Below are 26,524 nucleotides of genomic sequence, written 5' to 3'. Positions count from 1 at the left end.
TTCAGAATAATTGGGTCTGATCAAGGCGAGAAGTCTTTTCTGTCCTCCATTTAAAAGCCCAAAGGCTTTTACCTGATACCAGCTCTAAATAGTAATTCAACACTGAGGCTCCACTTAAACAATTATTCTGTCCCTCTTTCCTCAAAACCCTCCTCTATTCTATCCCCCAAACCCACACATTCAAATATATTATTAATGAGCTTCTGCCCTAGGAGGTTCACTTAGGATCATAGAATTTTAGAACTGGAAGGGACCTGAGGGAATCCTGTGGTAAAAACTTCTAATTCTGTAAATGAGGAAATTGAGACCCCACCCTCCCCCACACACAAAATGGAATGACTTGGGCAGGCCTCCAAAGTTGAGGCAGTGCTAGGATTTTCTGAGACAAATAAAAATTCGGTATTAGTGAAATGATCTATTGTACCCCTTAGCTGATATTTTCCCTTTACCCATCAAAGTTACCATATCCAGTCTGGAAAGCAGAGAGGAGAATCAGAGAATAAGACCTGGATTCCCAATAGTTTTCTATCTCCTGGTTCCAGCTCATCCTGCAATCCATCTGAATTTCTGCCCTTGGTTGTATAACAACCCTCTTATGATAAATTCTCCTTTTTTGCTAACATAGCCCAAAAACTGAAATGGCTTGGGTTCAAATCCTGGCTCCAATGTTTACTAGCTGTGTGTTGTGGGCAGTTTCTTTTCTTTTCTTTTTTTTAAGATTTTATTTATTTACTTGACAGACAGAGATCACAAGTAGGTAGAGAGGCAGGCAGAGAGAGAGAGGAGGAAGCAGGGTCCCCGAGGAGCAGAGAGCCCAACTCAGGGCTCGATTCCAGGACCCTGGGATCATTACCTGAGCCGAAGGCAGAGGCTTTAACCCACTGAGCCACCCAGGCATGCCTGTGGGCAGTTTCTTAACCTCTCTGTGTCATAGTGTTCTTTTCCATAAAAAGGAGAGATACTAGTATAGACTTATTGAGAGGATTAAATTAGATAATGCACTTAATGTACTTAGCACAGTATGTGGCATTCGTCCAACAAAGAATAAGCACCTTTCATGTGCCAGGCACTGGTACAAAATAAACATTCACTAAATGTTGCTACTATTGTTATCAGACTAACTCATTATTAATTATTTTATTTGAAACTAAAGAGCCCTAATTAATACAGAGATTCTTACCAGGAAGTAGTGTCTTGACTGAAAGACCTTGAGAACAGGTATGAAACTAGTTGGCTCAAACAGAGAGAGGAACAATGAGTACTCCCTCAACCCAGGCTGGGAAATTCTTGGCAGTCCATGCGATGATGGAGCAAGTAGTGGGTTAAGCAATCCTGTTGCCACCAAGGATTCAGACTATGTGCCAACTGAGGGTAAAGTGTTTAGGGTTTATAGCTAATGTATCAAACTATTTGATATAAGCAGGTTACTGCTTATACAGTTGACCCTTGAAAAGGCAGGTAATTAGGGGCACCACCCCTACCCCACCGTGCAGTTAAAAATCTTAACTACCCCTAAACTTAACTACTAATAGCCCACTGTTAACTGGAAGCCTTACCAACCATGAATTAATGTATATTTTATGTATTGTAGGTATAATATACCATATTCTTCTAATAAACTAGAGCAAAGAAAATATTATTAACAAAATAATGAGGAAGATAAAATACATTTACAGTACTGTATTTATCTAAACAAACAAACCAAACAATGGTAGGTAGGTAGACCGCACAGTTCAAACCCATGTTGTTCGACAGTCAGCTGTGTTCTGGTGACAAGAGTGAGAAGAGTTCCAATCTATGAATGATCAAAGAGAAAGAGAGAAAAACCTAAACAAACTGAAATCACAGAGGTCCAGAATAGGAAATTAATGTATCTTGCTAAAGTGAAATGGATAAGATTGGTGGGGATGACTGGAATGCTCTGTAATCTGGCAGCTGAAACGGAGGTACCCAGAAGGAGCCAGAGAAGTTGGGAAATCTGAAACATCCTCACTGCCCCAAACCTGTCCTAGGGTACTCTGTCTCACAAAAACACATTCCTCCCTTTGAAAATTACAATTATTTTTCTCCCTTTTTGATTTGCCTTTTGTAACTGAATTATATGTTGTTCACTAGATATCCAAGAAGTTCCCACCCACATTTTCCAGATGTCTTTCAGTTGGGTAGGGGCAGGTGACTAGTTTTGGCCAGTGACTACTAAATGACCAAAGAACTTAAGAGTTAGTGAATGTTACTACGGTAATCTCTTCCTAGAAACTGCAGGCTGAGATGGCAGTGTCACAAGACCAAGTAGCCTCAAGCTCCAAATTATCACAGAACATGTACAATCACTTCTCATTATTTATGAGTTCTGTATTTGTGAATTAGCCTACTCATTAAAATTTGTGAACCTAAATCAAAACTTCTGGGTTTTTTCATAATCACTCACAGATGTAGGCAGAGTGGTGAAAAATTTGATTCCCCTGATGTGCGTGTTCCCAGCTGAGATTACTCAAGGCAATACTCCACTGCCTTCTCATACTAGAAATCCATGTCCTTTTCATGATCTATTTAGTGCCACAAGTTTCACATTTTTGTTCTTTTTGTTGGTGATTTTGCTATTTAAAATGGCCCTCATGCTTAATGCTCAGGTTCTTTCTAGTGCTCCTAAGCACAGGAAACCTGCGATGTGACTTACAGAGAAAATATGAACTTTATTCAGGCGTGAGTTGCAGTGCTGCTGACAAAAAGAAGCCAGTGCTAATGAATCAACAACATACATTAAATAAGGAGTCTTCAAACAGAAACACCTTACATAAAACACAATACACAAAGCAAGGTTATATATCCATCTACTGAGGAAAATGCTGTGACCAGAGGTTTGTAGGAACGAACCTCATATTTTCCCTAAGAGCAATGGTTTAGTATTTGTTAATTCAGAGTTTCTTTATAGAACATAACTATTGCAAGTAATAAAAATCAACAGTAGTTGTTTTGAAGAGTTAGTTGCCCAGTGAGTGAGAAATAAACCTTTCTTGTGTTAAGCCACTAAGATTTCGGGATTAATTTGTTTTTGCAGTATAGTCTTTGACTTTCCTGATTAAGACACTTTTTAAAAAAAGATTTTATTTATTTATTTGCCAGAGAGAGATAGGTCAAGCTGCAGGAGCGGCAGGCAGAGGGAGAAGGGGGGAAGCAGACTCCCTGCTGAGCAGGGAGCCTGATGTGGGACTCCATCCCAGCACCCTGGGATCATGACCTGAGTGGAAGGCAGATGCTTAACCGACTAAGCCACCCAGGCTTCTCTTGATTAAGATAACTTTAAATTATGTTTGCAATTTGATATTTATTACCCCTGTAATCAGAAGTGTCTATATAATTCACCCATCTGTAAAATGGAGATATTACTCATCAATCCAATTATGTTAATTCCCTTGCATTTTCAAGATTTATTTACTTACTTGAGAGAGAGAAAGAAAGTGAGCATGTGCATGCATGAGCAGGAGGAGGGGAAGAGGGAGAGGGGGAATCTCAGGCAGATTCCGCTCTGAGCACAGTGCTGGATGTGGGGCTTGATGGGGGGAGGGGCTTGATCCCACAACCCCAAGACCAGGACCCAAGCTGAAACCAAGAGTCAGACACCTAACCAAACTGAGCCACCCAGGTGCCCTTGCATTTTAAAGTGCCTATAATGTGCCAGGCACTGGCACAAATCCACTAAATGTTACTACTACTATGATTAGACTAGCTTAAAATAAATTTTTTTTGCCACTAAGAATCTTAATACCAAAATTGGTACGAGAAGCAGTGCTTTTTTTTTTTTTTAAGATTTTATTTATTTGAGAGACACAGAGAGAGAGCACAGCAGGGTGAGCTGCAGAGGGAGAGAGAGAAGCAGACTCCTCCCCAGGACTGGATCCCAGGGGCTTGATCCCAGAACCATGGGATCATGACCAGAGCCGAAGGCAGATGCCCAACTAACTGAGCCACCCAGGTGTCCCAAGAAGCAGTGTTTTAAGTGAAAGATTTTCAGAAAAAATACAGAAATTGTTGAGTAAAGTAGGGAGGGGGTCATTGAGGACTCCCCCAACCCAAGAAAACTGCTTGGCAGTCCTTATTGGGGTTAGAAGAGGAAGAACAGTTTTGAAGGAATGGTAATAATTCAATTTTGAATATATTAGAAATGAAGCACCAAAGAATAGGCAAATGAAATGCCTAAGGATAGACAAATGATTAATTTTCCTGGAGTTTCTAAGAGAGGTCTGGGTTGAAATGGAATTAGAAGCCATTAGCATACAAACAGTAGTGGAAACCATAAAAGTGGACAAAACTAGTGAGAATTTGTGGAGTTTGAAGCAAAAACAGCAGACCACACATTTAAAGCTTGGGAAGAAAATGGCTAGCAACAAAAATGGAAGGGAAGAAATCCAAAGGAAAACCTGAAGGGAGTGGTGTCAGGAAGCCAAAGGAGGAGAAATTTTCAATGAAGGTACGATGGCCAAATGATCTATAGTGGTTTTGAACTTTGTCAGTTTAGCTAAACTGGAACCGATTTCCCAGAATTCCTTTCCCTGTATGGCTCCATGTGATGGTTGGCCAACAAGAGAAACTTGTATAAGATTCAGGTGGGGGAGGTGAAGCAGTGAAGACTTTCGTTTAGAAGTGTTGAGGGGGAGACACAAAGGTTGAGGGGAGGAAGTTCACTTTGTCCTCATTGAAGAGAATATTAAAAATAAGGACATCAGTCAGTCAGATAAAGTATTATTTGGTCCTATGAAGGCTTTTGTGGGGTCATATGTTATATGCTCAGAGGAATCTACCAGTCTTCAATACAGAAATCTAAGTATCATCTTATGCTAGACTAGAATATAAGGTCTTGAGCAGAGACTACACCTTGTTGTACCCCAAATGCCTAACAGTTCCTGGCACATAGTATTAAGCAATTGTTAAATATTGTTAAATATATATACACACACACACACACACACACACATATATATATATATATAGTTAAATATATAAATAAAAAGCATTGTTAAATATATAAATTCATTCTACCACACACATTCCTGACCTATATTATAGGGGCTACTATGGTGATAAGACTGCTACTTCTACTAAGATAAAGACTTAAAATGTTCACCTCAGAGTAGGGAAAATTCTTTAAAAAAAAAAAAAGAATTCCAACTAATAAATATAGAAGGAACAAGAGAAATAGAACACCACTTTAGTAATTACTGCAAACAAGATTCACTGATGAGCTATAATTATTGGGGTAAAGTTTTAAGAAGAAACGAGAAATTTGGATAACCTCACAGTATCTCCCTCCAAGTATTTATTACTGATGAAGGGGGAAAAGAGTTAACTTCACAGTGGAGAAGACTGGTTGCCATCACCTTAACTAAACGATCAAGGTTAGCATCACCAGTTATGACCTATATCACTATGATGTACCTCCTGATGTGGTCTGGCAAGGCCACTTCATCTCACTGGTATTTCCCTAAAAGTTCATAACCTCAATATAATCATGAGAAAACATCAGAAGAACCCATTCTACAAAATACCTGACCAGAATTCCTCAAATATATTAAGGTCTTGAAAGATAAGAAGAGACTAAGGTAACTATTGAAACCAGAGGAGATTAAGGAGATATGACAACTGAATGCAATGTTGAATCCTGGTCTGGAACTGAGAATAGAAAAAAGACATTAGTGGAAAAACTGATTAAATCCTAGTAAAGTCTGTACCTAAATTTTTTTTAAAGATTTTATTTATTTATTTGACAGACAGAGATCACAAGTAGGCAGAGAGGCAGGCAGAGAGAGAGAGAGAGGAGGAAGCAGGCTCCCCACTGATCAGAGAGCCCGATGTGGGGCTCGATCCCAGGACACTGGGATCATGACCTGAGCTGAAGGCAGAGGCTTTAACCCACTGAGCCACCCAGGCGCCCCTGTACCTAAATTAATAGCATATTACCAATGTTAATTTATTAATTTTGACCATTATATTTTGGTTATGTAAGGTGTTAATATTAGAGAAAGCTGGGTGACAGGTACCTAGAAAATATCTTCGCATCTCTTCTGTGAGTCTCAAATTACTTTAAAATAAAAAGTTAAAAATGTTTGGGACAGTCAGTTAAGTGTCCAACTCTTGATTTTGGCTCAGGTCATGATCTCAAGGTTGTGAGATCAAGCCCTGTGTTAGGCTTTGCACTGAGTGTGGAATCTGCTTAAGATTCTCTCTCTCTTGCGACAACGTGGATGGAACTAGAGGGTATCATGCTTAGCGAAATAAGTCAATCAGAGAAAGACAACTATCATATGATCTCCCTGATATGAGGGAGAGGAGATGCAACATGGGGAGTTAATGTGGTAGGAGAAGAGTAAATGAAACAAGTTGGGATTGGGAGGGAGACAAACCATAAGTGACTCTTAATCTCACAAAAACAAACTGAGGGTTGCTGGGCAGAGGGGGGTTGGGGGGGGTTATGGACATTGGGTAGGGTATGTGCTATGGTGAGTGCTGTGAAGTTTGTAAACGTGGAGATTCACAGACCTGTACCCCTGGGGGAAAAAACATATATATATATATGTTTGTAAAAAATAAAATTATTAAAAAAAAAAAAGATTCTCTCTCTCTCCCTCTCCCTTAGCCCTCTCCTGCCCCCACTCTGGCTCATGAGTGTACGCTCTCTCAATCTCTCTTAAAAATAAAAAATAAAAAAGTTAAAAATGTTCATTCTACCCTAAGTCACCTAAATAGGAAAAATACAAATGTAAAACATTGTGAAGATTTCTACTTGTCATAGTAAAAAACAGAAATCTCTCCAAAAGTGACTTGTAAAAAGGTTTGCATTCATATACTGTACAGTTTTTCTTTTTTTTTTTAAAGATTTTATTTATTTATTTGACAGACAGAGATCACAAGTAGGCAGAGAGGCAGGCAGAGAGAGAGAGAGAGGAAGGGAAGCAGGCTCCCTGCTGAGCAGAGAGCCCGATGTGGGGCTCGATCCCAGGACACTGGGATCATGACCTGAGCTGAAGGCAGAGGCTTTAACCCACTGAGCCACTCAGGTGCCCCCTGAACAGTTTTTCTATCCTTAAAACTGAAAATCATGGCTGAGACATAAAGAAATTTAAAACTTTTATTGATGGGATGCCTGGGTGGTTCAGTTGGTTGGCTGGCTACCTTTGGCTCGGGTCATGATCCCAGGGTTCTGGGATCGAGTCCTGCATCAGGCTTCTTGCTTGGTGGGGAGCTTGCTTCTCTCTTTGCCTTTGCCTGCCACTCTGCCTGCTTGTGCTCTCTCCCTCTCTCTCTGACAAATAAATAAATAAAATCTTTAAAGAAAAAAATATTAAAAAAACACTTTTGTTGAAAAAATAAATGAATGCCTTTGTGAACATTAGGCCAACTAGTACAAAGTCACAAGAAAGAGATGGATTGAGACCTACTGATTCTCCGAGGTTTTAAACCTTTGAAAGCATAATAAAAAATTTTTAATTTAAAACATTCATATTAAATTTAAGACACAGTGACAATATACAGAGAATTATAATAAAACAAAATTAATGTAGGTTCATAACTAAAAATCCACGTTGAACATTAAAAAAGTGAAAGTCAAAGTTATTACAGTAATACAGTAGATAGAAGCTGTACTGTTACTATAAACTTTTCTTTCCTTGATTTATTTTTTATATACCTTATGATAAAATAAATCAAATATTAATTTTTCTGTTTCCAAGTGGCAATGCATTGGCTTGAGTTCCAATATGGTATTTGAAGATGTAAGAGATCAAAGGGAGAAACTATGTTCTAAAATAAAAGCTCAATACAAACCATAAATGAAAAAATTTTAATTTTGTTATATCACAACAATATCTAAGTTGTAACTTCACTTGCAAAATGTACCTGATGAATGTTCATTATTATTTGGCATAGAGCTTCAATCTCTTCCTTTAGAATAGCAGGGTATTCCTACAGAAGGGATACTCAGGGCAAGGATAAAAAGGGAGGGAGAGGAGTAATGGCTTCATTACCAGTGGGGCTTGGTTTTTCAACCTGAGAATATTTGTCTTTACTCAGAAAAGATTTTGCTTGTTTTTGGTTTTGTACAGCTATTATCACATGCTCTGGGCTGCTCAAAGGATAATTTGGGGGGGAATGAGAAGAAGTAAAGTCAGTCTTCATGGAACTTATCATTTATTACCTAGTGATCTTACGAGGACCCAGTTAGGATGGGCAGGGATTTCTGTCCTGTTCATTCGTTGATGTATCCTAATGCCTAGAACGGTGTCTGGAACATAGGAACTCAACAAATATTTGTTGAATGAAGTTCCATTCTGGTAGAATTGAAACCAGATCATTTTCATTAAGAAGTTAAAGAATGAGGCAGCCTGCATAGACCACTCATTTGAAAGAGTAAGCTATAGGGATGCCTGGGTGGCTCAGTTGGTTAAGCATGCCTTTGGCTCAGGTCATGATCCTGGAGCCTCCAGACTGAGTCCCACATCAGGCTCCCTGCTCAGTGGGGAGCCTGCTTTTCCCTCTGCCTTCTTCTCCCCCTGCTTATGTGAGTGCTTTCTCTCTCTCTCTCTCTGTGTGTGTCAAATAAATAAAATCTTTAAAAGAAAGAAAGAGTGAGTCAGCTGTAGAAAGCCAAGAGGGAATGTCATTAAATACCTATAAAGAAGTGTTTTTGGAAACTTTAACATGCGTAAGTAACACTTGATTCAATAGGCTCTAAGGACAGGAACTTGATTCTGCACTTCCAGCAAGTTCCCAGATGAAACAACTTCTGCTGGTCCTCAGATTCACTTTGAGCAAAGCTACTCAAAGATACTCAGTGAGCATCTACTTTGTGGATAGCATATGTAAGATTTATTAAATAATATTTCCTGGGGCTCCTGGGTGGCTCAGTGGGTTAAAGCCTCTGCCTTCGGCTCGGGTCATAATCCCAGGGTCCTGGGATCGAGCCCTGCATCGGGCTCTCTGCTCAGCGGGGAGCCTGCTTCCTCCTCTCTCTCTGCCTGCCTCTCTGCCTACTTGTGATCTCTGTCTGTCAAATAAATAAATAAAATCTTTAATAATAATAATAATATTTCCTTACTCTGCTTTTTAGGTTTGTTGAATTCTGATTACCAGGCTCAATGGATGCTCTAATCCAGATCTGACTGGACCATTTCTTTCTTGAAAGTCTATCTTGGCTCTTAGAACAGTACTGCACAATGATTATCCTCTGTCTCTTAAGGTTTTTCTCCTCAGGCTTCTTCCAGCTCCTTTTCCTCCTTCTATCCCTTAAATGTACCTGTTTCCCCCGTTTCTGTCTCCAATCCTCTTCTGTTTGTATTCAGCTGAAATCCTTCTGTTATCTCTTATTCTAGTTGATTCTTTTGGGGCTTCTAGGTATACAGTCATGTCTAAAAATAGCATTTCTAGGGATGCCTGGGTGGCTCAGTGGGTTAAAACCTCTGTCTTTGGCTCAGGTCATGATCCCAGGATCCTGGAATCGAGCCCTGCCCGCATTGGGCTCTCTGCTCAGAGGGGAGCTTGCTTCTTCTTCTCTTCCTGCCTGCCTCTCTGACTACTTGTAATCTCTGTCTGTCAAATAAATAAATAAAATCTTAAAAAAAAATAAAAATGGTATTTCTAGTTTTTCTAAAGACTTTTATTTGAAAGAAAGCGAGAGAGCAGGGGAAGAGGCAGAGGAAGAGATAATCTCAAGCAGACTCTGTGCTGAGCAGGGAGCCCCACACAGGGCTAAATTTTAAGACCCTGAGATCATGATCATGACCTGAGCTGCGGAAATCAAGAGTCAGACATTTGACTGAGCCTTACAGGAACCCCTCTAGTTTTAATTTCTAAATACATTTTTGGGGTTTTTTTTTAAGATTTTATTTATTTATTTGTCAGGAGAGAGGAGCAAGAACGAGCACAGGCAGACAGAGTGGCAGGCAGAGGCAGAGGGAGAAGCAGGCTTCCAGCCAAGCAAGGAGCCCGATGTGGGACTCGATCCCAGGACGCTAGGATCATGACTTGAGCTGAGGGCAGCTGCTCAACCAACTGAGCCACCCAGGCGTCCCATTTTTTGGGTTTTTTAAATTCCTGTTTAGATTTTTATTTTATTTTTTTAGTTTGAGTATAATTAACAGTGTTATATTAGTTTTAGGTGTACGATATAATGATTCAACAATTCTATACATTACTCAGTGCTTGTCACAATAAGTGTACTCTTAATCTTTTTCACATATTTCATGCATCCCTCTCTTCTTTCCAAATAGTTATATCCTATTTCTTATGATAGGATTTTTAATACAATATTATATGTTGATGTTTATTTTGAAACATTTTTGTTTCTCATTTTAATGGAGAATGCCTAAAACGGTTTTCCTTATAACAATGTTGGTTCTTGGTTTTAGACAATTTTTACTTTATTTTTTAAAAGATTTTATTTACATTGTGCCTGGGTGGCTCAGAGGGTTGGGCCTCTGCCTTCAGTTCAGGTCATGGTCTGAAGGTCCTGGGATCGAGCCCCGCATCAGTCTCTCTGCTCAACCGGGAGCCTGCTTCCCCCTCTCTCTCTGCCTGCCTCTCTACCTACTTGTGATCTCTGTCAAGTAAATAACAAAATCTTAAAAAAAAAATAAGTAAAAGATTTTATTTACTTGACAGAGAGAGAGAAAGCACAAACAGAGGGAGCTGCAGGTAGAGGGAAGGGAGAGCAGACTTACAGCTGAGTAGGGAGGAGGACCCTAGGATCATGACCTGAGCTGAAGGAAGAAGCTTAACCGACCAGGTGTCCCTCTTTACTTCATTTTAAAAATTGAGATCTAGAGGTGCCTGGGTGGCTCAGTTGGTGGAGCATGTGGCTTTTGATTTTGGGGTCATGAGTTTGAGGCCCACGTTGGGTGTAGGGATTCCTAAAAAATAAAATCTTTAAAAAAATTGAGATCTAATCCACATAACATAAAATTCACCATTTTAAAGTGTACAATTCAGTGGGGTTTTTTTAAAAAAAGATTTTGACAGAGGGAGAGAGAGAGAACAAGCAGGGAGAGGGGCAGATGGAGAAGCAGACTCCCTGCTGAGCGGGGATTTCCCCATGGGGGACTCTGTCCCAGGACTCTGGATTCATGACCTGAGCTGAAGTCAGATGCTTAACTGACTGAGCTACCCAGGTGCCCCCAACTCAGTGTTTTTTATGTATGAATATATATGATAGATATCTTCATACATGTTAAGCACTGAATAAACGACAGGATGTCTAATAACAAATATTTGTAAAGACTTGAGTCATCCAACAGTGGACTGGAATCCCATCTAGATAATAAATCCTCAGTAACTAGAAATGTTATCAAATGTAAGCATAAATTGGGTATCCCCCCCCTTTCAGTGATGTTCCTGATTTGATGGGAGGTAAATGAACTCTGAAGTCCCTCTTCTAACACTAAAAATCTATGGAACAGTGACTGATTTGAACACTCCTACAAAGTGGAATCACTGCCTGGAGCAATGGCAAGGAACTGGAATAAAGGGACCCTTAAAAAAAAAAAAAAGATTGGGGCACCTGAGTGGCTCAGAGGGATCGAGCCCCACATCGGGCTCTCTGCTCAGCAGGGAGCCTGCTTCATCCTCTTTCTCTGCCTACTTGTGATCTCTCTCTGTCAAATAAATAAAATCTTTAAAAAAAGATTTATTTATTTAGGGGTGCCTGGGTGGCTCAGTCGGTTAAGTGTCTCCCTTTAGCTTAGGTCATTGATTCCAGGGTTCTGCTCTCTACTCAGAGGGGAGTCCATTCTCCCTTTATCCCCCTCCTCATGCTTTCTCTCTCTGAGAGCAAATCTTTTAAAAATATTTACTTGGGGACGCCTGGGTGGCTCAGTGGTTTAAGCCGCTGCCTTCGGCTCAGGTCGTGATCTCAGGGTCCTGGGATCAAGCCCCAAATTGGGCTCTCTGCTCAACAGGGAGCCTGCCTCTCTGCCTACTTGTGATCTCTCTGTCAAATAAATAAATAAAATCTTAAAAAATAAAAAAATATTTATTTGGGAGGGGCGCCTGGGTGGCTCAGTGGGTTAGGCCTCTGACTTCAGCTCAGGTCATGATCCCAGGGTCCTGGGATGGAGCCCTGCATTGGGCTCTCTGCTCTATAGGGAGTCTGCTTCCCCTTCTCTGTCTGCCTCTCTGCCTACTTGTGATCTCTCTCTCTGTCAAATAAATAAATAAAAATATTTTAAAAATAAAAATTGCTAAAAAAAAATATTTGGGAGAGAGAGAGAGAGACCTCATGTGTGAGTGAGTGGGGGGAGGGGCAGAGGGACAGAATTTCAAGCAGAGCTGACTCCCCTGCTGCCGCCCACGGAGCAAGGAACCCAATATGGGGCTGGATCCCATAACCCATGAGATCATGACCTGAGCTTAAGCTGGATGCTCAAATCAAGAGCTAGATGCTCAACTGACTGAGTCACCAAGGTGTCCCATAAAGGGACCCTTTAATCAAATGATGTTTGATTAACAGGGTTTTATTTTAGATTTTATTTTTATTTTATTTATTTATTTATTTGAAAAAGAGAGAAAGCAAGAGAGCACACACGAGTGGCAGGGAGGACCAGAGGAAGAGGGACAAGCAGACTGTGCTGAGTGCTGAGTCTGACAAGGGGCTTGATCCCACAACCCTGAGATCATGACCTGAACAAAAATCAAGAATCAGAGGCTTAACCAACTGAGCCACCTAAGTGCCCCAATATTTGATGAAAGTTAATGATGCATAGGAGAAGCAATGATCATAGTGCACAATGGAAACAATAGTTCTCCATTACTTACCCTATAGCTCCTGGGATCTCTTTACCCTCCCACCCCCAGAGGGCCATACCCATCAGGGAGGGAGATGGTAAAATTAGGACTCTGTCCAGAAGTAGAGGTTGCAGGAAGGGTTGGGGTTACAAGGACAAAGTCAAGAAAAAAATGAGGTTCAGTAGCTGTGCAAAGAGTAGAAAACCAAGCATCATGAGCCCCATTGGCACCTGAACTAACTTTTGCAGCCTGACTTTATACCTTTCAGTATCCCCTTCGTCTCAGAAACAGACCACTAAGTAATTACCAACAGTATTTATTATACAGTTATACTTTGAATTCTCCATTTCCAACTCTTCCTTTCATTAATTTTTGCCAAAGAAATTGAAGCCATCCATTGTCAGCTTTACTTGTCTTCAAAGTTCATCAGTGCTTGCACTGTAAAGAAATAGGACTGTGAGGCTATGAAGCAAAGAATATTCAGGACATCCGAATGTCTGTAGACCCTGTTTTTCCGGGTTCTAGGTCCCCACAGAAAATCTTTTACTTTCATTAAGCTCTATGAGTCAGTAATCTTTGCCATAGATTAATTAACCCAGATTAAAGAAGCTACTTTGCTCCTTCTCCTCTCTTTCACCCTGTTTCTACCCAGAGAACAAGTGGGGAGGACAATTGGAAAGAGTAGGATTAACCTGAAGCAGGCAAAGCCTGTCTGTGACATCCTGCTCTAAATTCCATGTTTCACTGGTATAAATTCCTCTAATTGCCCTCCTGTGCCTATCACGCACACATTCTTCTTCCCTCATTGTTACTTTCACATTGAGCTGATTTCAATTAGATATGAGGAAGACAACACTACTCCCTATTAAGTTATAAAAAATGACCCCTAACTTTTCCAGTTTTTGTATTTTTAGAGGGAGAATTTATTAACCCCAATTCATCTCTCAGTGGTGAAATTTAGGGGAAAGAATTTTGAGCAAGTAGTTTTCCACTTAAATTAACTCTACTATTTAAATAATGTACATACTTCTCTTTGCCTAGGCTGACACTAAAAGGGGCTGATAGGAAGAAAAATGTTTAATTCATAAACCTCTTTTGGGAGCTAGGAGCAGTGGGCACTTGTGAGCTCTCTGCTCACTGTCTAATCCCCATTGCTACCCAATTTGAGGTTGAGGCCCTACCACTTAGGTCTAAAATATGCCCTTGAGAGAGCAGAAACAGGTCCAAAAGGGAGTGGACTGCACAAAAGGAGCAAGAGCCCACATTATCCTAACATCCAACAACTGCAATTGGGAAACAAACTCTCAGACCTCAAAGCATTTAGGTTTTCCCTATTGGAGAAGCAAAGCTTCAGGTTCTCTCTAGATTATAAAAAATCAGGACATAAGAATGTGGCATACCAAACCAAGGAATCACATTTTTAAGCGTGAGGTGGAAATTCACAGGCTGAAATGCTGAAATAGTGGACACCCTTCTCCTTCTCTCCAGTTATATGCTATTCCATTATGCTACTCCAATGTACTTAACCCCTGGTCCCCATGACTGCCCTAAATCCATACCTGCAAACTGCTGCAACCGCTTACGCTCCTCTAAGTTATACTGAAGCTTTTCTAGCAACTCAAAATATCGGAAGAGTGAATCTCTGGGCCAAACAACGCGGTCATCCTGATCCATTTCCATTAGTCCAGGCAGATTCTGGTGCACATGAGTCTCCCAGTCCAACTGACCTGGAGGGAGGAATGCTTCTTAAACACATGTCTCGATCTGTGGAAGTTGGGTAAGAGCTAATAGATCCAATCACATGGGGGAAAAGCAGGGATGCAAGAGTAAACAGGAATCAGGGAAGGAAAAGGGAACATCACCAAGAGATTGCTTTTTATAGTAAGCAAAGACAGCCACAGCCACACTTACCCAAAGTGAAGCGGAAGTACAAGGGAAATGAACAAAAGCACAAAGAAAGCAATTAAGACCAGAAAATCAGACTAGTGGAGAAAACTGGGAAGTAGATACAGTGGGAGAACTCCTACTAAGACTGGGATGTCTCCTCGAGGAGTCTGAATTCAAATGAAAGAAACTCTGCTTACCGATGGGGTCTAGATATCTGGATTCAGAAGAGGAGGAATAATAGGAAGATGAAGATGAGGAGGAAGAAGAGGAGGAGGAGGAAGATGGGGACTTTTTCGCTTTTGACAAAGACTCTTCTATTTTCAGTGCAGATGTTCTTGAACCCTCTTCATCAGCACTGTGTTTAGACTCTTCAAAAGTTGCTGGTAAGACCAAAGATTCCCTTCGTTGATTGGGATCTCTATAAGTGAAAGGAGAAATTTTATTCCTTCAGATACATTTATGAGATGTGGCTAGTTCTTTCATTACGCTGGCCCTGACCCTTGCCATCCCCTGAAGCTCAAGGTCATGAGAGCCCAACCACTCCCAAAATTCGAGCTTTTAACAACCTCTGACTTCAACGATCCCGTGTAGTATATCCCTATTAGTGCCCCTCACCACATAGCTTCTGTGTTCCATTTTACTCAGGCTTCCACATTCTACACTCCACCTTATTTTGCGAAGTTTCAGCTCCTTGCTCTGTAGGTCTATGCCCATTTCTTTTTTTGTTTTTAAGATTTTTTTTTTATTTATTCATTTGACAGACAGAGATCACAAGTAGGCAGAGAGGCAGGCAGAGAGAGAGGAAGGGAAGCAGGCTCCCTGCTGAGCAGAGAACCTGATGTAGGGCTCGATCCCAGGACCCTGAGACCATGACCTGAGCCGAAGGCAGAGGCTTTAACCCACTGAGCCACCCAGGTGCCCAGGTCTATGCCCATTTAACCACAACTATAGCTTTGCCCCCTCGGTTCTATCTCTTGAGAAGCCCCAAGCCATAGCTCTTGGACTTTTTATCTTCCTCATCTACAGCCCAAGCACCTAATGGATATTCAATATTTATTTCTTGGGGCACCTGATTGGCTCAGTCAGTAGAGCATTTGACTCAATCTTGGGGTCGTGAGATCAAGCTCCACATTGTGTGCAGAGTTTACTTAATTAAAAAAAGTTTATATACATAATAATTATTATTATTGCTCAAAGTGGGGTTTGAACTCATGACCCCAAGATCAAGAGTTAAACACTCTGCCAACTGAGTCAGCCAGGTGCCCCTAAAATAATTATTTCTTGAATGAATTTCTTATTTTTCTTTCTGCTTTATTGTCCACTGCTGAGCACTCAGGGTCTAGAATAACATCTGTTTCATAGAAGGTGTTTGTATTAGTTTCCTATCACTGCTGTAATAAATTACCACAAACTTGGTAGCTTAAAATAACAGAAACTTATTCTCTCACAATTCTGGGAGACAGAAGTCTGATATCAAGCTGTCTCCAGGACCATACTCCCTCTGGAACCACTAGGGGAGAAGATTTCTTACTTCCTTTAGCTTCTGGCAGTTGCCTAGCATTCATTGGCTTCCTTTGGCTTGTGGTTGCATGACTCCAATTCTCTAATTTCTATGTCCATCTTCACATCATCTCTTCTTCAATGTCTATGTCTTCTCCTCTTCTGTCTTTTATAAAGGACTTTCACTGCATTTAAGGCCTACCTGGATATTGCAGGATGATTGCATCTCAAGATCCTAAATTGCATCTGCAAAGACCCTTTTACCAAATAAAATCATGTTCACAGGTTCAGGGGTTAGAACATGGATATTTCTTTGGGGGGGGGCACCACTTAACCTACTACAATAAATAGTTATTGAATACATGGATTATCTCTCAAAGTCAACCTTTGTCTTTGGTTTTCTACCTTCTCTTCCTTCACATTTGTCCATCCCATTTCACATTTACACTCCTAACCTGGTATCCACTTTGCTTATGCTTGACCTCATTACCTCAGGGGACAGATTTTGTCTCCTGCAAAGCAAAAAACACAGAAGAGTGAAGAGAGTTATACTGATGCAGGAGCATGGAAGGGGAAAAGAAAACAATTCAGATCATAAAGTGAAGAAAACTGAGGAGAACACATTGATGTAAGAAGGTAAAAAGAGTAGGAAAGTCCCAAGAGTGGATAAAGAATCAGGCAATATTCGAGAGCTGGGGAATTCTAACCCTGGGGCAAATCTTCTGTGGAAGAGAAGGGAAAAATGGGTTCAAGGCCAAGGAATGGAAACAGGGAATGAGGTTGGGATACCCTTTAGAACTAAACTTGAGTTTGAAAATGGGGCAGCAGACCTTTGGATAATCTGCCGCTTGAATATGTCAGCTTTATGCTGAACCTCCAGATGTGTGATCTCCTCGTTCAGCTCATTCCTGATATTCTGGAAGTTAGTAACTGCCCCGAAAGGCCATTAGGAGTTGGGAGATTGCGTGACTAGCCCTGGGGAGAGGGCTTGGGTGGGGAGAAACCAAGTGAAATATCCATTCCAGGCCCCAAGCCTTCCTGCTACCTCAGGTTCTCTCTATGCATAATCTCTCAATACTAGCTTTCATCCTAATTTCTTCCCAGCCACCCCCTCACAACCAAGTTTCCTCTCTTCTGTGCTTACCCATCATGGCTACTATAATGTTTCGAAAGATAATGGAACCAAGTAACAACCAAAGGATGACATAGATGCTGCTGAAGGCACGGCTAACTTCAGGAACCTTCCAGATATCCTGAAGCAGTGCATACCAATGATCCATGGTGAAGAGGATGAATACTGTCACGAGGGAATTCAGCAGGTCCCTAGAGAGAAAGGAGGTATGGGTACAGACAGAACAGAGATCTAAATCTCTAAGAAACAGTATTTTCTTACTCTTAAAGCAACATAAGAACATTTCTTTGTAGTTTGCTCTGACTTTGGCTTCTTTTCTAACAACTTTTTAGCTAAGCATTCTTAAGCTTGCAGTTGTTTTGTTAGGTTTTCCTTTATCCTGAATAATCCATGAATATCTCTCACTATTCCATTATTGCCTGGAACATAGTAGGTGCTCAGTAAATAGGTAGTGGCTGAATTTTTAAAGATTGAATGAATCACCAGCTACATATGTTTTTTCTAAGTTCATTCTTCACTGTCCTATGGACTTCATCGAACAGAAGATCACTTAAAAATTTAGCAAACATCATTCCTATTTAGTTCCTTGGTATGAAGTCATCCTTAAGTAAATGGATAGGTATGTGACATAAACATGTGATCCCAAACAATGAATAATAATGAATGTTCCACAAAAGATTTCAGGAAGTTATCTGAATTTTCCTTCTTTCCTTCCTAGTCTTCCATATACAACTTATTGAGAATACCTGGGCCTGCATTGGATAAATATATAGGACTCTCCCAACTCAATACTCTTACAAAGCTACCCTTTAAGTCTGATACCTAAGAGGGGCTGACAAGATTGGATTCCAATTCATGAGTAACATTATCTCATTGAAATCCAATTTACTATCTACTGGCAATCCTGTTCTCTAGACAAAGATCTTATCAGGATTTTACTTTTGAATTAATCTAGGTGTGTGCATGTGTAACCACACCTAGCCTTTGGGGTAAAACCAGTGACTTCAGAGTCATAGTAGCCTGTGTTGATCACTTACATTGTGTCAAAATCTGTGCTAAATTCCTTAACTGTACATTGCCCATTTTATAAAATACAAGGTTTCGATTGAAAAAAAAAAAATCTGTGCTAAGTGTATTACGCTTATTCCTATATTCTGACGAGGTACTACTATTATTTCCATTTTTCAAAAGAGGTAAGTGAGTATAGAAACCAGAGCTTAGACACTGGAGTATACTACTATCTAAAAGATGGCTGAGGAGGGGACGTTTAAATTTCAAAATCCAGAGCAAACCTGGAACTAGTCACCCTTTCCTCAAAATCAGGGCTACTACTACTCCATATTCCTTTGCTTTCTTTTTTCTCCTTACTGTGTTCTATTCCAATTCCTTACAATAGACCATACTTTTTGTATTACTTACTTTGGACTAGCTTCCCAGTCTCTTGCCCAAACTCTCTCCCCCCACCCTCAATTCTCCCCACCCCTGTCCTGCCTACGAGAAGAACATGGGGTACTCCAGGTCCTGGCGAGTAGAACGGGTGTAATCCTCAAAGAAGTAGACACCAGTCACAGCAAAAATGTAGAAGAAGATGAGCAGCAACATCAGGAGGAAGGTCATGCTCTAGAGGGCATGACCTTGAGTCAGAGATGGGCCAAACTAGGCTACAGCAGAGTTAAGCCCACCCTGGCAATCCTCCCCTCTCTTGCCCCCCTGCAAAACCCTCACTTCCACTCCCAAGTCCAGTTATCTCTACACCACAGCACCTGCCCCCAGCCCTTTCTCATCCAATGACATTTTATACGTCCCTCTTTGACCCACCCAGCCTTGTTTTATGTTAAATTCCCATGTTTATCCACCCTGCCCAGTTGGTTTAGCTGCAACAGTCAAATCACCTTGAGAGCCCTCACCAGGGCCAAAATAATGACTCGAATTTGACGGAATCTTGCAAAGAGTTTGAGAGACCTTAGCACCCGGCAGATCCTCAGCAACTGGAGCCACACAGACTGGCCTGTTACCCCCACCAGCACCACAACCTCCGGAAGCAGGGACTGTGGGAAACACACAGATTATGAGTAAAATGTACCCAAAGCACCCATGCACAGTTACCCCTTCTTCTTCACAGTTACCCCTATCTCATCTTCTTCATAGTTCCTTGGGCATTATCCCTTGAACAGCATTCTCTGAGGACTGTTTCCAATTGAGCCTTCCTCTACTAAATTACTTAAAACCCTGCACTTCAAAGGGGATAAGCACAGTGCGTACCTCATTGGGTTGTTGTGGAGCTCAAGTGGTGAGAAAATACTCAGAACATGAAAAACACTTAGAATGGTGCTTGGCACTTAGTAAGTGCTTAGTAACTGGTAGATGTTCTTGCTGGGGTAATGTTGAGGTTAAATTCTGTCTTGCTACTAGTACCAACAACTCCTGCAAAGACTGACTGAAATTTTTTTTTAAATATCAAAATAATGACATTATTCTTGTGATCTAATTAACTTTTCTTGTCATTTTGATTCACCTAGGCTCATTCCTCAACCCACCAAACTAATCCTCAGGATATTTATCTTTACCAATATGGTGACAACAAAGTCAAAGACATTCCAGGCATTCTTCCAGAAGAGGAAAAAGCTGGATATCCACATAAGAAGGATCTCCAAGATGAAAATAAGCAAGATGAACCAAGCTGCCACCTCCAGAGTCAGCTTGAGTGACCACAATTTGGCGTTTGAGGATTCAAGCAATTCTGTGAGAGTAGAGCAAAGGATGAATAAAGGTTAAGGAACTGGGAAACCAAAGGGTATAGAATGATCAGAAACTATTATAAACCACAGTGTGCCCATTGCTGTTCCATTTTTCTTTGTTTTTCTTCTTAACATTGATTTTTTTTCAACCTGTGAAATACAAGAAAGGAAAGAATTGACCATGAAAAACAGCTGCAACTCTTCTCCTGCTGGTATCAATATGTCTAACAGCTGCAAGTCACTGCCTTCCCACTCGGAGGTCACACAGTAACCAAGGGATTGCTCTCTTCACTACCACCACTCTTCTGCTACACTGGCACTCCAGTCCCAAACTTCACAAAGAAGCTATGGGCCTTGAGAATAGAATGAAAATGTAGGGCCATGATATGTAAAGTGTTTGATAAGGAAGTACGAACAAGAAGCCAGATTCATGAGACATAGTGAGCTATAACAAGAAATTATTTGGTTCTTAGGATACCTGGGTGGCTCAGTCAGTTAACCTTTGCCTTGGCTCAGGTCATGATCCCAGGGCCCTGAGATGGAGTCCCATATAGGGCTGCCTGCACAGCGAGGAGCCTGCCTCTCCCTCTGCCTGCTGCTCCCCCTGCTGGTGCTCTTTCTGGCAAATAAATAAATAAAATCTTTAAAAAAATTATTTGGTTCTTTGTTCGTTTTTTTTTTTTTTTAAGATTTTATTTATTTATTTGAGAGAGGGAGACAGGGAGAGAGGGAACACAAGCAGGGGGAGTGGGAGAGGGAGAAGCAGGCTTCCCACTGAGAAAGGAGCCCCATGTGGGGCTCCATCCCAGGACCCTGGGATCATGACCTGAACCAAAGGCAGATGCTTAATGGCTGAGCCACCCAGGTACCCCTAATACGTTTCCCTTTGAAACAGAACAATCTGAGAGCCTCCAAATGCACTATGACTGATATCCTTGGCAGTTAATGGAGATTACAAGGACATATTCAATCACTCTGAACAACACAAACTGCTGTCAATTTTGACAGTCAAATAGTTTGAAATTGTAACCGTTTTTTGGCTGGTTATAACCATAATATTAAATTTTAAAACATAAAATACAAAAAAAATAAAAAATAAAAACAAAAACATAATACATAATACATAAAACAAATTTGATCCCCACACCAAAACAACAAATAATGTCACTTAAAAATTCATTTGTGCACAAATCATGTATGTTTTTTAAATGATGAGAGGAGAAAAGAAAGAAGATTTGGCTCATTATATCCACAATGAAGTAAGGAACACTAATGCTATATAAAGTTTTTGATCAGATGAATGCAATTTATAGACTCTGATGAAGATCATCTTGAGATAAACTTGGGAGAATTATTCTTATATATAGCACATCAAGATATCTCTAGAACCTCAAAACCAATGTAAAAAATTTTAATGACGTTATACATGAATTTTTTGTTGTTGTTGGAAATAAGGACTATTCACACTTGCAATGTGTTATTTTCAGAAAATGGATTGCAAATGAGTCAAATCTTTCTTTTCTCCCTCTCATCATTTGGAAACAAAATGTGAAAATTATAAAAATAAGCCAACTGATGTTTAAAGTGAATAGTAGAATTACCAATATCATTGTGAAAGTAGATTTTTTTATACCATAACACATAATTAAATTTCCTCCACACCTTAACATATAAGATGTACTTAACATATAATACATAATGCTGTAAACCTGAAATTAATGTTATATGTCAATTATATCTCAATGTTTAAAAAAGAAAACTTAAATTAAAAGAATATAATATATAAAATAAATATATTTGATCCCTGAGCCAAACAATATATAATGGCCTTTAAAAATTCACTTATGGGGGTGTCTGGGTGGCTCAGTGGGTTAAAGCCTCTGCCTTCGGCTCAGGTCATGATCCCAGAGTCCTGGGATAGAGCCCCACATTGGGCTCTCTGCTCAGCAGGGAGCCTGCTTCCTCCTCTCTCTCTCTCTCTGTGATCTCTGTCTGTCAAATAAATAAATCTTTAAAAAAGAATTCACTTATGGGCAAATCATATATTTATTTTTTTCATATATTTAAAAACAGCAGGAATCACTTAAAAATGGCAAAAGTAAAAATGTGCTAACATTATAATTTTTAAAAGTATATTATACACATTAGAATACAATATTTAATAATGTTAGTCTGAAATATTACTTCTACTTCAACTTGCTTCTTTATCTCATAGAGAACTAATGGAATGATTAAACTCCTAAGGAGGTTTACAAGTTTATAGTTGTATTACTGGGAAACAAAATCACAAGACCATAAAGATTGGGGATGGGGCACCTGGATGGTTTAGTTGGTTAAGCACCTAACTCTTGATTTCAGCTCAGGTCATGATCTCAGAGTCATGAGATGGAGTCCCCTGTCAGGCCCTGGGCTGGGCTTGGAGCCTGCTTAATAACCCTCCAACTCCCAGCAGCATATGTACTCTCTCTAAAAAAAAAAAAAAAAGAAAGAAAAAAGAAAGAAAGAAAGAAAGAAAAGGTTGGGGAGCTTTGATCTATAGAACTGTTTGTTAATGACTATTTTTTCCCCTATCTATAACAACATTCTCTATGATCTGGAAAATTGGTTTTTTTAAAAACTTAAACAGTCTCAATGTCTATCACATGAATTGGTCTGTTCAAAGACATCTGTTAGTCACAAATTCTTTGCCTTTGCAAAATCTCTCCTGCCTTTCTACCATGAGAATGTATTTAATAAGATACAATTTTGCTGAACTTGTCAGATAATGGCCACTCAAGGAATCTACCTATCCTGTAGCACAGTGATCATGTTTCATATCCAACTGTTTTACCAACTAGAATGGTTAGTGCTATTCTATTTTTATTTGTCCATTAGATCCAGGAAATCCTGACATTTATGGCTGTTTACTTTATTCCAAGGCTTAAGACTATACCCTTAACACCACAAGGCAAATACATGCCAGTTATCATACAAGAAATAGGAAATATGGGTGACTTATTTCAAAATCCTCACAATGGGGAGAAAATAAAATACGTCAAGATACAGGTGTACCTGGGTGGCTCAGTTGGTTAAACATCTGACTTTTGATCAGGTCATGATCTCAGGGTTGTGAGATCAAGCCCCACACCACGTTGCAAGTCAACGCTGAGGAATGGAGCCTGCTTAAGATTATCTCTCTCCCACTCCCTCTGCCATTCCCCTCTCCACATGCGTGCATACTCTTTCTCCCTCTCTCTAAAAAGAATAAGTACTTCAAAGTATATAGCATACTGTAGTGGGTATCAAGTACTGTTGTATATTTAAATATCTTTGAGCTGATTGCATTAAAAGACCATTTTAAAATGGGAAAACTCCAGGGTGCCTGGGTGGCTCAGTGGCTCAAGCCTCTGCCTTTGGCTAAGGTCATGATCTCAGGGTCCTAGGATTGAGCCCCGCAGAGCCCCACATCGGGCTCTCTGCTCAGCAGGGGGCCTGCTTCCCTTTCTCTCTCTGTCTCTCTGCCTACTTGTGATCTCTGTCAAATAAAAAAATAAGATTTTTTTTTAAAAAGTCTAAAACAAACAAACAAACAAAAAACATTAAAGTGGGAAAATTCCCTGAAACAATGAGGATGAAACAAGGAGTATTTCTACTGTCCTTTTCATCATTTCTTTTTTTAATACATATTTTATTTATTCATTTGAGAGAGAACGAGACAGAGCACAAGCAGGAGAGGCAGAGGGAGAGGAAGAAGCAGACTCCCCGCTGAGCTGGGAGCCCAATGTGGGGCTCGATCCCAGGACCTGGAAATCATAACCTGAGCTGAAGGCAAACACCTAACCATCTGAACCACCCAGGTGCCCCCTTTTCATCAATTCTGAGCAGTTTGTTTGAGATGATAATTAAATGAGCCATTGTTTTTTAGATGTTCTTTTGCTTTTAATACATTTCTTTTGTTTTTTTTTTAATTTTTTTAAAAGATTTTATTTATTTATTTGACAGACAGATATCTCAAGTAGGCAGAGAGGCAGGCAGAGAGAGAGGAGGAAGCAGGCTCCCCACCGAGCAGAGAGCCCGATGCGGGGCTCGATCCCAGGACCATGGATGGGATCATGACCCGAGCCAAAGGCAGAGGCTTTAACCTACTGAGCCACCCAGGTCCCCCTAGGACTGATTTTAGAATCATTTACTCTTTAATCATTTTTTGGCTCATCTAATATTTTAGTTGTAGCTAACTTTACATACTTTGTGAGCTTTCTTATTTGGGACTTAACATTGAACATACTTGTAAAAAATGTAAATGTTGCATCACTCACTGATAGGCACCAATATCTCTAATACAAAAGGCTAATTTAAACAACTATTAAATTAAACTGACAGAAGAAATATAACTGGTCTTCACATCTTTGGTTGCCCATAAGTCTATTATACTCTGTGTCTAGACTACTTTATATCTACCACTCTTGAGAGCCCTTCAAATATTTTGATATCTTAGCAGTTGCATAAATCCTACTCCAAGACTTAATATAATTGTCTCTATCACAATTCAAGTAACATTCAAAAATTTAAAAATGATCAATTTATAGGAAAAATGACCCACAGCCACTTCCTCTTCCATCCAATGTCAGTTCTCAGTTCTCACCTATTTCAACCATCAGTACAATCGTATTCAAAAAGATGAGAAAGATGATGAAGTTTGTGAAGAGAGGACCTGTCTTCTCTTAAGGAAACATACAGAGTGGAATTCTTTCTTATACAGGTGATATCATAAGGGCAAGAAGAGAACCAGTGAGGATGAGAAGAAAATGGGAGTTTGGAAAAGGGAAAATAAGTCCTCAGGCAGATGATAAGGCAAGAGAGGCAGTAAAGGCGAACGATTAAAAATGAGGGGCACAAAAGGATACACTCAAGGACCCATCCAGCCCACAAGGAAAGAGGTGGCCTCTGACTGCAGCGCACTCGAAGCCTGCTCATCAGCCTCCGGCCATGTGTAATTTGTTCTGTATGTCGAGGCTTTATGGAGAATCGCACCAGCTGGTGTTGATCTCCCAACATAACCTTCTTTTGACGGGAAGGATCTAGACCAAAAATTAAAAGGGACAGTGGATACATATAAAGAGAATTCTCTGGGGGATATGAAGAACAGGCAGGACCAGGGCCAGGGATACTGGTTACATAATGGGTCCCCTAGTGCAGAGCTTGCCTTGCTGTTCTTTCTCACTGCAATTAACATTAGTTTGGAATATGAGCTAATATATCACTTATGACCAACACTATCCACGCCCAAGAATAAAGGCAGCAGGTTCAACCCTCAAAATTTTTAGAGTCTTGGAAATAGAAACTTCCAAGTTGGGCAGGGCTAGTAGTTATCCTAAGCCTAAAAGTGAGCGATCTCCTGGGCTCAAAGAGCTTTCTTTACAAAGCCTTTGATTTATCAAGTTTGATATCATTTACAAACTAGCAAGCAAGCCAATCTTCCCTGAGTTTTTCACCCTTAAAATGGTCTCTGCTTTCTACACTTTGGAGGGTGTGACGAGGAGACTTAAATCTATGGTAGTTAAGAAACAGGCTGCTGACCAACTATCTCTCGGATAGTGTGTCGTGGCACAGCTTGGCTCAAGCCTTGCAGATGCTCGATGAGAGAGAAAGTATCAATGAGACGTGAACGAATGGCATCCGCTCGGGGCAGTTGCACGTGTCCTGTTGGGTGACTGGTGGCCATGTCTGTAAAATAATGGAAAAACCAAGTGTCATTTCATTCTTGGAGAGGACCAAAGATTAGAGGTTTACTTCTCCTTCTCCCATCCTTTCTGCCCTTAAAGAAGTCAAACACATTGTACCAGACTCAAGGTTTTCTCAAACAAAAGGAGCAAAGAGTCGTAAGAGAGACATTGCGCAGTAGACTAAGGGGCCAAGCACCTTCACTTGTGTGACCACAGGGCAGGCATCCCAGGGCTGGACAAAGAGGAAATCGGAGCAGCACCTGGACCTGAGGTAATTGGGCAGTGCAATGAGGAGGGGCAGTGGGAGGACTTAAGGCTGCCCCCGAAAGACAAACCAAGAGGAACTGGACAAATTGTAGCAGCCTGGCATTTGGAAAACAGGTCCTGTCCCAACTACGTCCCTCAGGTGCAGCCTCCATCTCTCAATTCCCGCTTCTGGGCCTCACCTCAGCCAAGGCTCTCTTCCGCCCACTCAGCCCGCCTTCAAGTCTGCGTCTCCGCCTCCGCTCTGGCGCCCCCAGAACTCAGCTCTCCCTACGAAAGATGAGCTCACGGTCGGCTCCCAGCGCCTCGGCGCCCCATCTCTAGCTCAGCCCCGCCCCACTCCGCCCCAGTTCGCCCCATTCCGCCCCGCCCCACTCCACCTCACTCTCTCCCTGGGTTCCGGCTCGCAGGCGGGCCCAGCCCCAGCCCCAGCCCCAGCCTCCGGCCCAGGACCCCTCCCAGCCCTGCTCGCCCGGGCGCCTGCCGCTTTGGCCCCGCCCCGCACTCCGGCCACTCGGCGGTTACCAGCTGGT

General features: G+C 40.9%; 1 protein-coding gene across 5 annotated transcripts; it reads right to left on the bottom strand.

The window, feature by feature from the left end:
• Positions 1-13,068: 13,068 nt before the first annotated feature.
• Positions 13,069-26,416, bottom strand: CATSPER2 (cation channel sperm associated 2). Of its 5 annotated transcripts, XM_032856635.1 has the most exons (13): positions 26,174-26,335; positions 25,582-25,728; positions 24,909-25,082; positions 24,647-24,715; positions 19,855-20,027; positions 19,180-19,335; positions 18,783-18,907; positions 17,300-17,478; positions 16,986-17,085; positions 16,611-16,667; positions 14,853-15,073; positions 14,328-14,495; positions 13,069-13,206 (listed from the first exon to the last, which is right to left on the bottom strand). In XM_032856635.1, exons 2-13 carry the CDS (start codon positions 25,724-25,726, stop codon positions 13,175-13,177), a joined length of 1,599 nt encoding a protein of 532 aa, XP_032712526.1. In that variant the 5' UTR covers positions 25,727-25,728; positions 26,174-26,335; the 3' UTR covers positions 13,069-13,174. The 5 variants fall into 5 exon arrangements, with proteins under 5 accessions (XP_032712526.1, XP_032712528.1, XP_032712527.1 ...); XM_032856637.1 differs by lacking the exon at positions 16,986-17,085 and having other exon boundaries at positions 17,425-17,478; XM_032856636.1 differs by lacking the exon at positions 18,783-18,907 and having other exon boundaries at positions 19,250-19,335.
• Positions 26,417-26,524: the final 108 nt, after the last annotated feature.

The sequence above is a fragment of the Lontra canadensis genome, unplaced genomic scaffold (genome assembly GCF_010015895.1).
Source record: "Lontra canadensis isolate GAN:19392208 unplaced genomic scaffold, GSC_riverotter_1.0 scaffold12, whole genome shotgun sequence".
Taxonomy (NCBI): Eukaryota; Metazoa; Chordata; class Mammalia; order Carnivora; family Mustelidae; genus Lontra; species Lontra canadensis.
This window is presented reverse-complemented; position numbering and strand designations above follow the sequence as displayed.

What these genes read in the sequence shown, in the direction of transcription:
- CATSPER2 (XM_032856633.1), bottom strand. Translation starts at nt 25,726, where the DNA reads ATGGCCACCAGTCACCCAACAGGACACGTGCAACTGCCCCGAGCGGAT. An exon ending in ACTTTGTTGTCACCATATTG is followed by an intron (nt 19,336 to 19,854) that starts GTAAAGATAAAT and finishes TGTTTCCCACAG; the next exon opens with TCCCTGCTTCCGGAGGTTGT. An exon ending in CATTATAGTAGCCATGATGG is followed by an intron (nt 17,086 to 17,299) that starts GTAAGCACAGAA and finishes CTTTCGGGGCAG; the next exon opens with TTACTAACTTCCAGAATATC.